The 13,575-nt window shown below is 41.4% G+C and overlaps 1 protein-coding gene across 2 annotated transcripts in view; it reads right to left on the reverse strand.

Annotated features, from left to right (window-relative positions):
* LOC119794644 (prolactin receptor-like) overlaps nt 1-13,575 on the reverse strand; it is a 77,439-nt gene that overhangs the window by 16,665 nt on the left and 47,199 nt on the right. For both annotated transcript variants that reach the window (XM_038302276.1, XM_038302277.1), the window contains exons 3-4: nt 8,138-8,282; nt 3,391-3,560 (exon numbers count right to left, since the gene is read on the reverse strand). In XM_038302276.1, the coding sequence (XP_038158204.1) occupies nt 3,391-3,560; nt 8,138-8,282 (315 nt within the window). The remainder of the gene's footprint in view (nt 1-3,390; nt 3,561-8,137; nt 8,283-13,575) is intronic.

Raw genomic sequence — 13,575 nt, forward strand, 5'->3', positions numbered from 1 at the left:
GCATAAAACTATGTTTACATACATGGTTGCAGTGTTGCCAACTTAGCGCTTTAGTCGCTATATTTAGCCACTTTTCAGACCCCTCTAGCACTTTGATTTCTAAAAAGCTCCTAGCGCCAAATCTAGAGAGTTTTTTCTGCTACTGGAGACTTTGGAGACAACATCTAAAAGCAGCGAACTCTGCTCTCCAGAGCGAGTAGATTGGTAACCCCGCCTCCTGCTCTCCTCTATCTTGTCTGCTGTCATGATTCATGCAGCTATTATTTCATCCAAATGAAACATGGAGAACAGAGAAGCAGATCATGGCTTGTCTACAGTGAAAAGAAGGACTGGGTTATTTACTTTGGCCTTTTTGGAAACACAGGAAGGAGCAATCAGCTAAGTGAGCTTAGTGCTTGGAAAAAATCTTTCATTCCTTTAGAGACGGCATGAAAAGTCAGCTGAGTACAAAACATAGAGAGGAAAACAAGAAGAAAAGGGACAAGAAGAGAGGGACACAACCTAGAACAGATAATGGATGTCTATTCTATTAACATTTATCTGTATAATGGGTGTTTTTAATGTGTTGTCTTCTATGCTCAGATGGCCCCCTGCCTGTCTTTGCCTAGGGCCCCACATTTCCTAAATCCGCCCCTGCCTACAGGTTAGATTCTCCAGAAACTAACCTTTCCAGTTAGGCTGACCTATGGCGAGGAGCGGGCTGCTTAGAGGCCAACGTCTCCTCGGAGGATTAACTCCGACATCAGGAAACTGTGACCTTTCTGCGGCGGCGGCCCTGCACCGCTGCGCCACCCTGATAACAGCCGCTTTCCTGCCTTACTGCAATGCCTTGACACAAACTAGGAGATCACCATGGCAACCACAGGCCGACCGCATGGCCGCCGCACGCAGGTCAACGCTGATAAAGCACACATGGGAACCTGTGGTTGGTCCCACGATGCAGGAAGTAGACTGATCCTGACAGCAACCGACATAAAGGAGATAAAAACGACAGCTGCTGTTCAGACCAATTATTTTCTGCAGGTTTCAGGAGTTTGGTTCCAAATATCAGCTCCATCAGTGAAACGGCAGCAGTAAGAATAAAGAGGCAGCTGGTTTTCACAGGTGGAAAACTGGAAGAAAAGGGGCAACAAACTAAACCAAGAGGCTTCCAGGATTTTTATTTGATTTTTCAACAATTTTAAACGTGATTTATTCCCAGCAAACAGATTTATACAAAAAAAAACAGTTTATCCGCTTTTCAGTCAAACCAACCAAACATGGAACCAGACGGAGGTAAAGCAGGGGCGTAGCTAGATGGGGGGCCAGAGGTGGCCAATCATTGCCCACCCCTACCATTTTTTTCGTCCTCTAATACAGACACACAGCAGTAATATGCTCAAGGGGAATGTTCAAACTTATTAAACATATTTCATATATTAACAATTAATTGACAACTAAAACACTCTGGTTAATTAAGCACATCAAAAAACTAACATTAAAGTTGATATAAACAGAATTCATGCTATATTCTGTGTTTTATGGCGTAAAGAAATAATGATGTGTCTCTGCAAGTCATCAAGGAGTGAAATCAGTTAACTCATATACAAATAACTAGTTTAATAACCTAAAAATCCATTTAATGTTGATATTACATGTAAATACACTGATTTAAAAAAAATAAATAAAAGTAGGTAACTAATGAAACTGGAAAAGATGTTCACCCCAGAAGTTTTGTCCACTACACCTGTTATTTAGCGTGGATGTTTAAATATATGCGTCTATTTGTTTGCAAAGGCTGTAGGAAAGTAGAGGTTGTCTTTATTTAGAAAATATGGATGTTTTTTCTATTTCCTGTTGGAACAGCATAGTTTGACCCCGAGGTTCTGGTTCCTATCCGCTTTCATCCGCCCCTCAGTGCACATTAGTTAATCCATGGCCACCCTTACACACATTTTCTGGCCACGCTTCTGAGGTAAAGTTAGGAACCTACGGAAGAGCATTAGTGCGACAGAAAAAAAAAAAAAAAAAGGTTAACTGATTTTTAAATATTTCAGTTTTCTTATTTTTCAGTGGCCATAATCCTGTTCAGTAGGAAGCAGAAACCCAGGCTGATCTGAAAAGGCGTTTAGGGGCTGCAGCAGCTCCCCCTACTGGATAGCTGAGGATGTGCATTTATTAACATAAAAATAACACCTAAATTTGTCCTATCATGTTTAAACTCTTTGCTCCTTTACTAACTTCAGTGGAATTTACCTTATTGTTAGACTAACTCTGCTTATATGAGGTTATTTTGTAGAAATTAAATCACTAAAAATATTGTTTTTATTTTTTTTAATTCATTAAATCACGGCCAACGTATTTGTTTTAGGGATAAATAATGATCAATTGATCATTCCTTGCTGACCGAAATTCTACTTTAAAAGAAATAGATATAATCCGATAAAAGCTCTAAAAAAGACAAAAAAGTAGATCATGATACGATATATGAGAGATCCAGTCATGGTTGCTAGGCGACATACGTTCTGCCCAAGTTGGCACGGTAACATCCAGGAAAGGCTAAGCTGCCTAAATTCAGACATACTTAATATTATCAGTGTTCTGATGGCATTTTAGCCAAATAATTTTTATCAAAAACATAATTAATGTGCAAAAATAAGGAATAGTAGTATTAACCATACATGTAAACAGAGTTTTATGGGGCCCCCAGGAACTTGGGGTCCTAGGCAACTGCCAACACTGAAAAAAAATAAATAAAAAAATTAAATCTAGATGTGTCATTTTTTCTTAAAATAAGTTAATTTGTTCTTGGATTAAGGAGGTAAAACAGACTTTGCCAATGGAACGAGTCAATTTACACTTAAAATAAGAAAAAACAATAGTATTGTCTTATTTCAAGCGCATTTTATCTAATTATATTATTTTAAGAGGAAGAATTTTCATTTCATTGGCGAAATATCTCATTTGCCGACTCATTTTTCCAGTGTACACTGCAAAAACTACCTAGAAATAAGTCAAAATGTCTTAAATTAAGTGCATTTACCCTTAATTTGAGTAGGTAAATAAGATTGTCAATGGGATGAGGATTTTCACTCTTAAAATCAGGTAATTAGATAATATGCACTTGAAATAAGATAATGAAATAGTTTTTTCTTATTTTAAATGTAAATTGTCTTGTTCCATTGGCAAAATGTCTCACTTAACTCCTCATTTCAAGAAAAAATGCACTTATTTTAAGAAAAAATGACTTATCTAGATTTCGATTTTTCCCAGTGTAGCATTGCTTAATGGTAAATCTGTTCTGCCTGCAGCTCGGCTGCATTTGGATTCCCTCACGGGATGAAACGGGTCACTCAGCCCTGAAACCGTTCTCTTCCGTTCCCCGTTAGCTCTACTCTGGCCTCTCCTTACCGATCTCGGCCACGTCCAGGCAGTACTCCTGGGAGGTGTAGTTCCTCTGGGCGGTGACGGCCGTCACGTTCATGCAGTACAGCTTCCAGATGGACGTGTGGCTTTTGTCGAAGTGGCAGCTGTTGGGACCGGCAGATGTGTAGTCTGGACACTCCTGGTTGACCCCCATGCTGACAAGTCAAAGAGAATCTATCTTAATGTTTTACCATCAAACGTTTATTTTAATTAGTCCTCTCCTGGTTAGAGCAGCAGGATCAGATAAACCGCCTTAAAGGTCAAGACGTGGGAACCAGATTGTTTAGAGCAGATTACATTTAAACACTTTGACCCTTAAATCCTCAGAGAGACAAGTGGCTAATTCTCCAAGATGGTCAACCGAGTAAAATCGACACAGTTTTTCCAGCAGCTTCCTGGTTTAATGCCTAATCAACCATTTTAACTCCTTACACCCAGAGGGTCTTAGGAGCAAATTCTACCTGAATTAAAGAAAGCACGGCTCCCAAACTATAAACTGGAAATACAACTGTTTGTATGTGTATTACAGAAAGGCACTGAGGAATATTTTTCATTTGGAGCCACTGTTTTAAATGTCACCATGTCTGATTTATAGGTGATTAATCAAAGAAAAACATCTAAAATATTTCGCCTCACTAATTTGTTTTCCAAAATAAACGCTGGAAAACATCATGAATATGGAGAGCCATTTCAGCCAAAATTAAATAAATAAATGGGTGAAATAAATAAAAAATGAGTTAAAAAAAATCAAAAAATGAAGAAAATTAGTGAAATAAATAAAAAATGTGTTACATAATTTAGCTTTTTCATTAAACCAATTTATTATTTATTTATTTTTCATATTATCAATTTCCCAATTTCTCTTTTTCATTTATCTATTTGTCATTTATCCCTTTATCCATTTACCCATTTTTCATTAATCTAATTTTCATTTAACCACTTTTCAATTTCCCTTTTTCATTGAGCCAATTTTTTTATTTGTTTATTTTTCAGATTATCTATTTCTCAATTTCTGTTTTATCTATTTTTCATTTGTCCATTTATCTATTTTACCATTTTTCATTAATCTATTTTATAATTTAACCATTTTTCAATTTCCTTTTTCCATTAACCCGATTTCCTATTTCCCGGTTTCATTCATCAATTTCTCATATATCCCTTTTTTATTTACCAATTTTTCTTTTATCTATTTTTCATTTACCATTTTGTTAGAAAAATTTTTAATTTTCCCATTTTCCAATTTCCCTTATTCATTAAGTATCTCCTTATTTTTTAATTTATCACATTCTATTTTCCCCTCTTCGCTTCTGCTTTAATATGATAATGAGGGGCGGTGTCTTCAGGCTACAATGGCAGCCTATTGGTTGGTTAGATGCAACTGCAGCGCTCAGTTCCTGTTCAGTAGCAGTCGAAGTTGAGGCTGTTTTTTCAAAAGTAAAAGTTAAACAAAACTCAAAGGACCATAAAACACATCGGATATTAAACTTACAGCGTTCTAGTTCATCTATTCGATCGGCAGCTTCCCTAAGAAGAACCGATACTGTGGACTTTCCCTCCGAAAAGCAGTCTAGAAATGGCGAACACAGAGGGCGCAGCACGCTAAATTATTTATTTAACAAATGTTTTATTTATTTCACTCATTTTCTTCATTTTTTTGATTTTTTTACTCATTTTTTATTTATTTCACCCATTTATTTATGTATTTAATTTTGGCTGAAATGGCTCTCCATACATGAAAGCCTGTTTGAAACAGTGGATAAAACCTCAGATTTTATAGATCCACATCTTCACTATAACTCAAGCAACTTTGTGGGAGAATAGAGCTAGAATGAAGCAGAATGATGAAAAAGGGGTCCCTATGTCCTCCAGCAGTCTAAGCCTATAGCAGCAGAACTATAGAGATAGATCAGGATAACCTGAGCCACTCTAACTAGAAGCTTTATCAAATAGATCTACATCTTGACTATAACTCAAGCAAATTTGGACTGATTAAGTTGAAGCATGTTTGTATGTTTTAGTGCGCAATGTGCTAGGAGGAAATGGGATTTTAGCATAACGGCAAAAGTGCAAAAATTATTTTTTTTCAATCATTAAAAGGGAATCTGGTCAGACAAATATGCTGATTTCCATTATTGGAGACCTTCTGCATGAGACAAAGCCTTTGCTCCTAACATTTAGCCATTATTTCATTGAAATTTACCAATAATTTCACCAAACTGAATAGAAAATAACCTGAAATGGTCGCACAATGACCTCCGACCCCTTCATGGAAAGGTCTGAGCCTCTAGTTTCCAATGATGGCGGACATTAGGGGGCGGGGCTAAAAATGATTAGCTGCTGCTGCATTACTCCCCCAGAGTCAGGTGGAAATTTAAATCTCATTTTATTTCTTTACGCAGCTATAAAACAAAAAGCACTTGTGAAAAAATAACTTTGAAACGTTTTTTGGAAATCTTAAAGCCCCATTTGAAAGGCGTGTGGATGAAACACCATGTGACTGTGTTTTGGCTATTTCTATAAATGGACAAACATGGGCAAGCCGGGCTTAAGGGGTTAAACCGTCACACATTTCTTTAACATGCATGTATGAAACGTATGTGAATCATGTAGGAGGAGAATGAATTCATGTGTGTGTTTGGGGTAGAGAGGATATGGTAGCAAACGGTGTTTAATGAGGCTAAAGGAACAGGATGTTTAATCAGCGAGGGCATCAATCCGACAACCCTTCCTGCACCTGTGGCTCAAAGTGTTTGCTCGGCCTCTACAGGTCCATTTGGGCCTCATCACTCTGGTTTATTCCCACTTATAGACGTTGAGGCAGAAAGTACAGGACCTGTAACTTCAGGACCGTCAGTCATTATTTACTCATTGTCCAGAAAAAGATGCATTCAGGAACATCTTAGGATCATGAGACACTGATGGAACTTTCTGGGCAGCTATTGATATTTGATAAAAATATTTAATTCAATTTTTAATTCAATCTATTTCTATAGCGCCAATTCCCATCATGTCATCTCAGGTCACTTTCCAGGTCACCAGATCATCCAGTCAGATTGATTCAAAGTTTCCTATCTAAGGAAAACCAGCTGATTGCATCGACTCATTGACTCTTCAGCAATCCCTCACACTAAGCATGCTTGTAGCGACAGTGGAGAGGAAAAACTCCCTTTGAACAGGAAGAAACCTCCAGCAGAACCAGGCTCAGTGTGAGCGGCCATCTGCTGAGGCCCACTGGGGTTCAAGGAGACAGAAGCAGACATAGAAAAAGAAGCATAGATACAAAAGGCAACTGTCAACCAGCTCCACAGGCGGCCCCGTCCAGGAAACACACAGCCAGGCAGACGAGCTCCGAGCCAGCTCCCATGTCAGAGGATGAAGAGAGCACATCCAGTTAGTCACAGTCAGAGAAACAGGACTACACTGGAAAACAGGCCGATCTCCAACATCTAGAAACAAAGGTGTTGATGGAAGCAGCACAGCATATGAAATATGTTTTTCCTATGACTTTAAATTACCAATAGTGAACCAAAAACCACAAAGCAAATCAAGAAGCATGCTTAGTGTGAGGGATTGCTGAAGAGTCAATGAGTCAATGCGATCAGCTGGTTTTCCTCAGATAGAAAACTTTGAATCAATCTGACTGGATGATCTGGTGATTAATAATCCTTAAAGGTTTAATTCCAAACCTCAACTATTCGCTCATTTTCCTCCAGAAACACAGATATGAACCTGGAACAGATTAAACATTAAATCCTGTTGGATTCCTCTGACTCCGCCCACAGGACGGCACATTTCTTCCCGTCGGTGTGACCGAGCCGCATTAACGTTACTCCATCCCAATTAATTAGACTGCGGTCCTGTGTGTCATGGAAAAGCACTGCAGGGGCGACTCTGACACGTTTGCACACCAATGGAAACCGGATGAGGCTTTGGTGACGCCATCGAAACGCTCCTGCGGCCAAAATGACGCCCTGAACCTGGAGTTCATTGAATGAAATAAGACGAATACGCCTCCCATCCAAAAACACTGTCGATACATTTAGATTTTAACCCATTTAATAAAGGTTAATGCACAACTCCACCCATTCCTGAACTCAAGGCAGCATCTATGTTGACCTGACCCTCAGTAACCATGACAACAATGGCCAGACACACCTGGATTAATCAGGTCCTCCAGTAGAGAAAGGCAGTGAACTGCTTAGAGCCCAATAGCTGTTAAATCCCCATATTTCAATGAATTTTTATAGAATAAAGGTTTGATTTTTTCACGAAGTCGGCCTGAATAGAGACTAACTGCAGCTTATTCAGTGCAGAAATGCAGTGCCGATTATTCCCAGTTGGATTGGTGGTCCTTTGAGCAGATAATCCCAGATTTAAAATGTTTTCACGGACAAACGGCAGCAGGAGAAGGACAACAATCAATATGTCTGCGACCGCCGGCACCATATGGGGGCGGAGGCCCAATCCAATTTGTCCTGATTACTGACAGCATTTCTGCGGTGAGTTCGAGGCCACGCGGGAAGCCTGGCGAGCGTCCGGGGGCCCACGTGTGACAGCGCTCGGGATTTCAGAGCCCCGGCTCTCACATATCGACGTTTTAAAAGCTTCACGCCGGCAGAAATCAAACGAGATTAAAGTGACAGCGCTCACATGACCCAGAAACCTGAGGCTGGTTTCTGGGGCTCCGGCTGCACCTCGGGAGCCTCTCATGGAGAGCAGAATTGGAACGTACTCTTTGGAGTACGTCAGGACATAGGCCACCTCCTCGCCAGCCGTCAGGTTGTCCAGCGGGTGCCACCAGCAGGTGAAGTCCTCCATGTTGGGCGAGCGGCAGTAGTAAATCTGAGGCCTTTTCGTCGTCACATCAGCTGCTGCCTCTGTGGGTAAAAACAAAGATTTCAACATTAAAACAGCTCAGTTTTCATAATGTGGTGGGAAAAAATCCATGTCCCATTAATTCCCTGTTCATATATTGATTATGAGTCTATGAGCTGCAAAGCTGAAGGTTTCTAACAGAGAGGGGGGGGGGTATCCTATTAGTGAGATAAAAACAATGCTTCTTAAAACAAGCTAGGCTGTTTCTCAGGGATTATTTCACAACATTATGTGTTATTTCCAAACCGTTTGGGTAACGATATGTGGCGAGCTTCACTGCCTTCCTGCAGGGTTTTAATAAAGCCGGGCTTAAAGGTGCAGTGGATCTTTTCTGACGCATTTTTTTACTACGTGGCTTTAAGAAGGTCTGGAAGTGAAACTAAAATAAACGGTCCCCGCTACAGAGTGAAACCGATGAATAACCCCCACCAATCACAAAACACGGTCTGTGGTCCACTATTGGTTCCTGACACGTCAATCATGGTCGTCTGCTTGTCCCTCCCCCTGTGCGGGTACCCTGACAGATGAGCGAATCGACACCCCAATGCTTGTGCAGGTGCGAGGACCAGTGATGTCACGTCAACTCAGTCACGTTACCTAGTTCAAAGCCATATTGTCTCGATAGCAGCGGCAGGAAAGCGGTATATTGTTGTTAGCTCGTGTCACGAGCACTCGGCTTGTTTCGTTCTGGATCTCGTCTGAACACCTCGCCAGACAGCCTGCGCGTTCATGTGTCTTGAAGGCGTGGTTCCGAGGGGTTCGAAGGGAGAGGCAGGGTTGTGTTAACCTGACAACAGCCAGATGCATGTCTCGCTCCGCCTAGCTCCACTCACATACATCTGGGAACCCGCCATAGGAATTGCCTTTACTGAAGGCTGGGCCTTATCAAAACTCCTTGCATATGATTGGATAAGCCACTTGTCTGTCATCTTTATCGACGTGCTATTTCAACCACTCACACCGAAGCTAACCCGTGACACTCCCAGCAACAAAAGCCTTCAAAGCCGTTCTCTGATGTTCTTTTAATGAAACAACATCAGATAGATTGGACAACACAGAAGAAATAGCAGCATCAATGCTAACGCTTGCTTTCTCGATGCGAGCCGCCATTGTTGTTGGAATCTCACGGTCGCTTCTCCACTACGTCACATCCAGGAAACACCCGCCCTGCGTCCTGATTGGCCAGACCATAAATTCGGTTGGGGAAATCACTTTCAATGAGCGGGTTCCCAGATGTATGTGAGTGGAGCTAGGCGGAGCGAGACATGCATCTGCTGTTGTCAGGTTAGGGTTGTGTATCTCCTATGGCACCTTTAAGGCTGGTTTATACTCAGAAACCAGGTCGTTTGCGTGTGTCGCAGTTAACGCAGATATGCCCCGCACCCTTCCGCAGACACTCTGCTGCACCTCTCCCAAATTGTAGATGTCCGCAGACAGGAGGCCTCTGATTGGTCAAATCTACATCCGCTCTGCATTATGCGTATTTCGTGTTTGGTGATGTCACTGTCCCATCCGTCCCCGAAGCACAATCCGTCCAGATATATATCCAGGTGTCTATAAATAATGTAATTAAAATTACTTATTTCTATCCTCAACTCACTAAGGAATGCTAATGCATATCTTTAAAAACTGTTTTCTGACTTTTGTGAGAAAAGTTTGATGCTTTTTACATTTTTTCCATTAAACTGCTTCTCTGACGTCATCATGGGTCATGCTCATAGCAGTCCGGCTAAATATGATTAAACCATATTTTTCTGCATTGTAGTTTCTTTCTTTAGATTACGCGCTATATAGCATAAGGTTTAAACAAAAGGAAAATATTAAACTCAAAAGGACAAGATTTGTTTAAATTCAAAGTTGAAAAAGTTTGCTCCCGGAAGCTAACCTGACTCCGCCAGATGGATTGGCTCCGCATATCCATCTGGAAACCTGCCGTTGAAGTAATTTTGGGAAGAGGCGAAAATACTGGTTAGCTGATTGGCCTATGTTGGTGATAGACGGGCCAAATAAACCAATCAGATCAACGAAGCACACACAACCACAAGCCAGGCTACTCTTGCCGAAACTAGTCGGGAGAGGAGCAAAAACAGCTTTTCCTCTGAGAAAAGCCTCCAGAGCAGTGTTTTGCTCTTCTTTCAGTGAAGAAATACTCTGTAATTCCGATAAAACTTGCTCGATAGCCACGCTAACGCTAGTTTCATCGGCTGAACCCGCCATGTTCTTTAGACTGAACTGTCGCGCTTCTCGTTGCGTCACACCTCAACCCGCCTCAAAGCCAACGCTGATTGGACGTTCGTTTGGTGAACGGCTCCAAATTTTCTTTAACGGAGAGTCTCCAGACTGATCTGCGAGTGAAACCTTGAAAGCTCGCGAGATCAGGATGGTCTCACCAGGCTACCTGGAAGTAGTGTCGGATCCCATTTCTAATCCTAAGGCCTCAGAATCCTTTCCGTTGAGAGCTCTTCTTGCAAAGCATTATGGGATTTTCTGTCACAGCGGCCCGCTGTCGCCATAGGCTGCCTCTACCAGACAGCAGCGACTAATAAAGATGGCGCAGGGACTGCGCGGTGGAGGAGGAGTTACGTGACCAATGGAGCAAAAAGCTGTGATCATCTGTCCGAACGGTCAGTTGTCAAACAGAGCGTGCACGAGGAGAAATGGGCTTGTGCAAGCTCTCGCACGCGCATTTTCTTTTTTAAAGTGGAGAGGGTGGGTCTTTCAAAAAATTGGAGAAAATCCTCCACAATACCTTAAATTGGAGTGGATAGTTTAATACCAAATAAATGAAAAAAAAAACATTTTAAAAACCATCCATTTTCTGTCACGCTTATCTGAAGTGGGGTCACGAGTAGTGCTGGTGCTCCAGCTGTCTACGGGCGGGAGGCGGGGTCCAGCCTGGACGCCATTCCATCGCAGGTTTAACACGGAGACAACCATTCACACCTAATAGAATTTAGAGAAATTAACCTAACAGTCATATTTCTGGTCTGTGGGAGGAAGCCGGAGTACCCAGAAAGAACCCATGGTTACTCAGGGAGAACATGCAGAAAGACCCTGGCTGGAATAGAACCCCGAAACTCCTTGCTAGAAGGCAGCATTGCTAACCACTGCTCCACTGAGCCGCCCAAAAAAGTAGAAAATGTAAACAGAAATGATTCAAACTAGATCTGCAACTGACGTTTATTTTGCAAATCAATTAATCCTTTAAACTTTGGATAGAGAATATTGAAATATTTTTTTTAAATTTTAATGTAATTCCTTCTCTAAGTGGGTGTCTGTCCGATAAAGGCGTATTTTTGGAGTCTATATACTGCAGGTAATTATTAATCGATTATTAAATGAGTTATTAGTTAATTTGATTAATTGTTTCAGGAAAGAATTCAAACATTTCCAGCAAACCAAGGAGCCGTGAGTCCATCTATTATTCTCTTCTGACTCAGTTCTGATCCAGTTGAAGTCGCAGCAGTTGAGCAAATGTTGATGTTTGTGTTGGTAGGACATAAAACAGGCTTTAAGTTTAATTTAACTCAGTTTTAAACTCTTAAACTAATTTGGTTTACATTTAAATGTATGTAATATAAATTAACCTGCTTCTCTAATAACTTTTATTCCATTTTTTAAAATCCAAACAGGTTCAATTCAGTTTTATTCATTTAGATAGAATTTTTTCCCCAAACAGGCTCTTGTGCGTCTCTGCTTCCTGTAGTTTTATCGGAGCTATACGTCTGGGAGCCGCCAGGAGGAAGTCTGATTTTATAAGAAGCAGATCTAGGTCTGGGTCCAGGATTTAACCTGCAGACGTGACGCCTGCTCTTCCTCCTGTCAGTCACGTGACCTCCCCTCACCTGATCTCTCTGAGCTCCTCATCCTCAGGATACGCTCCTCCTGCCTGCCAGCTCTGATTCATCACGTCGTCGTTGGGCTGCCGCTTGGCAGGCCTTTTTTTCTGCCTGATTAGCTGCTGCTGCATGTCTTTTTGAATCAGCCTCTGCTTTACCCCTCGTTGCACCCTCTTGTTGATATTTTAGTAAAGCCCGTCGTTTTTCTCGGGGGATTAAACCCTCCTGCCCTTGGCAGGTTTTTGGTTTTATGAAACAGCAGAATTAGGAGACAAAAGGGTTTTCTGTGAGCAGCGCCGCAAACCTACGTCATATAGCAGATTTATTTCTGCATCAGCAGCCTGAACATTCACCAAGATTAGCGTTTTGTTAGAAGGTTTTCTTTGGAATCTGTGCTTTAAAGACCGATTATACCCCATGGTTTGGCTGTTCCCCTTTAGAGGGGGGCGCCGCTCCATCAACCCACCCTAAAACAGCAACCCTCTGCTTATCCTCCTCCATTAAACACCAAAGGGACGGCTGCAGAACTTTTCACCTCTAATGCATAACTCCAATGTTGAGTCTAAACTAAACAGAAATCCCTCCCGTTTGTAAGAAAAGCAAAATGTGGATGAACGAGCAGCTTCATGCAGACTGATGAAAAGAAGGATAAAACAACTGTAAAAACTTTATCTGATCTGAATACCGACTGTTTATCTATGCAGCACACTGTGTGTTTTAAGGCTAGGCTTAAAACCTTCCTTTTTGATAAAGCTTCTAGTTAGAGTGGCTCAGGTTATCCTGAGCTATCTCTATAGTTCTGCTGCTATAGGCTTAGACTGCTGGAGGACATAGGGACCCCTTTTTCATCATTCTGCTTCATTCTATCTCTATTCTCCCACTCTGCAGAATCTGTTAGTTCAATCTCTAACGTTCTGCTCTCTCTGCTTTTTCTCATAGTAGCTTCATCTGGTCTGTTCCTGTTTGGCTGTGACTCCATCCTGGAGAGAAATATCAGCTGTGCTGCTGCCATCAACACCTTTGTTTCTAGATGCTGGAAATTGGCCTGTTTTTCAAGTTCAGCTCTTGGATAAAAACACCCCGTTGTAGAATCTTAAAGCGGAGGATTTTCTCAGCTCTTGTCGACGAGATGCTACAAACTGATCGACTTTTCAATCCGTCTTTGTGGTTTCTGGGGTCCGTTCAAAGGAAACAAAAGCAGCTGTTTGTTTTTTATAATAAAGTTCCTGAGAGGAAAAGCAAAGCGATCAATGCGAAATGTTTCATGTAATGTACAGGCTGGGATTTTTCCATTCACCACAGTTTCTCTGAAACGTGACAATAGGTTCCTGCAGCACAGATAATGCCTGAGAGATAAACGAGGCTCTGGGTGCAGATCAATCAATCATCAGCCACATTTGTGAGCAACGCTTTGACGAGCAACCAGAGCAATACTGAACCACACTATGTGCTTATG

The sequence above is a fragment of the Cyprinodon tularosa genome, unplaced genomic scaffold (genome assembly GCF_016077235.1).
Source record: "Cyprinodon tularosa strain WSP-4 unplaced genomic scaffold, ASM1607723v1 ctg486, whole genome shotgun sequence".
Taxonomy (NCBI): Eukaryota; Metazoa; Chordata; class Actinopteri; order Cyprinodontiformes; family Cyprinodontidae; genus Cyprinodon; species Cyprinodon tularosa.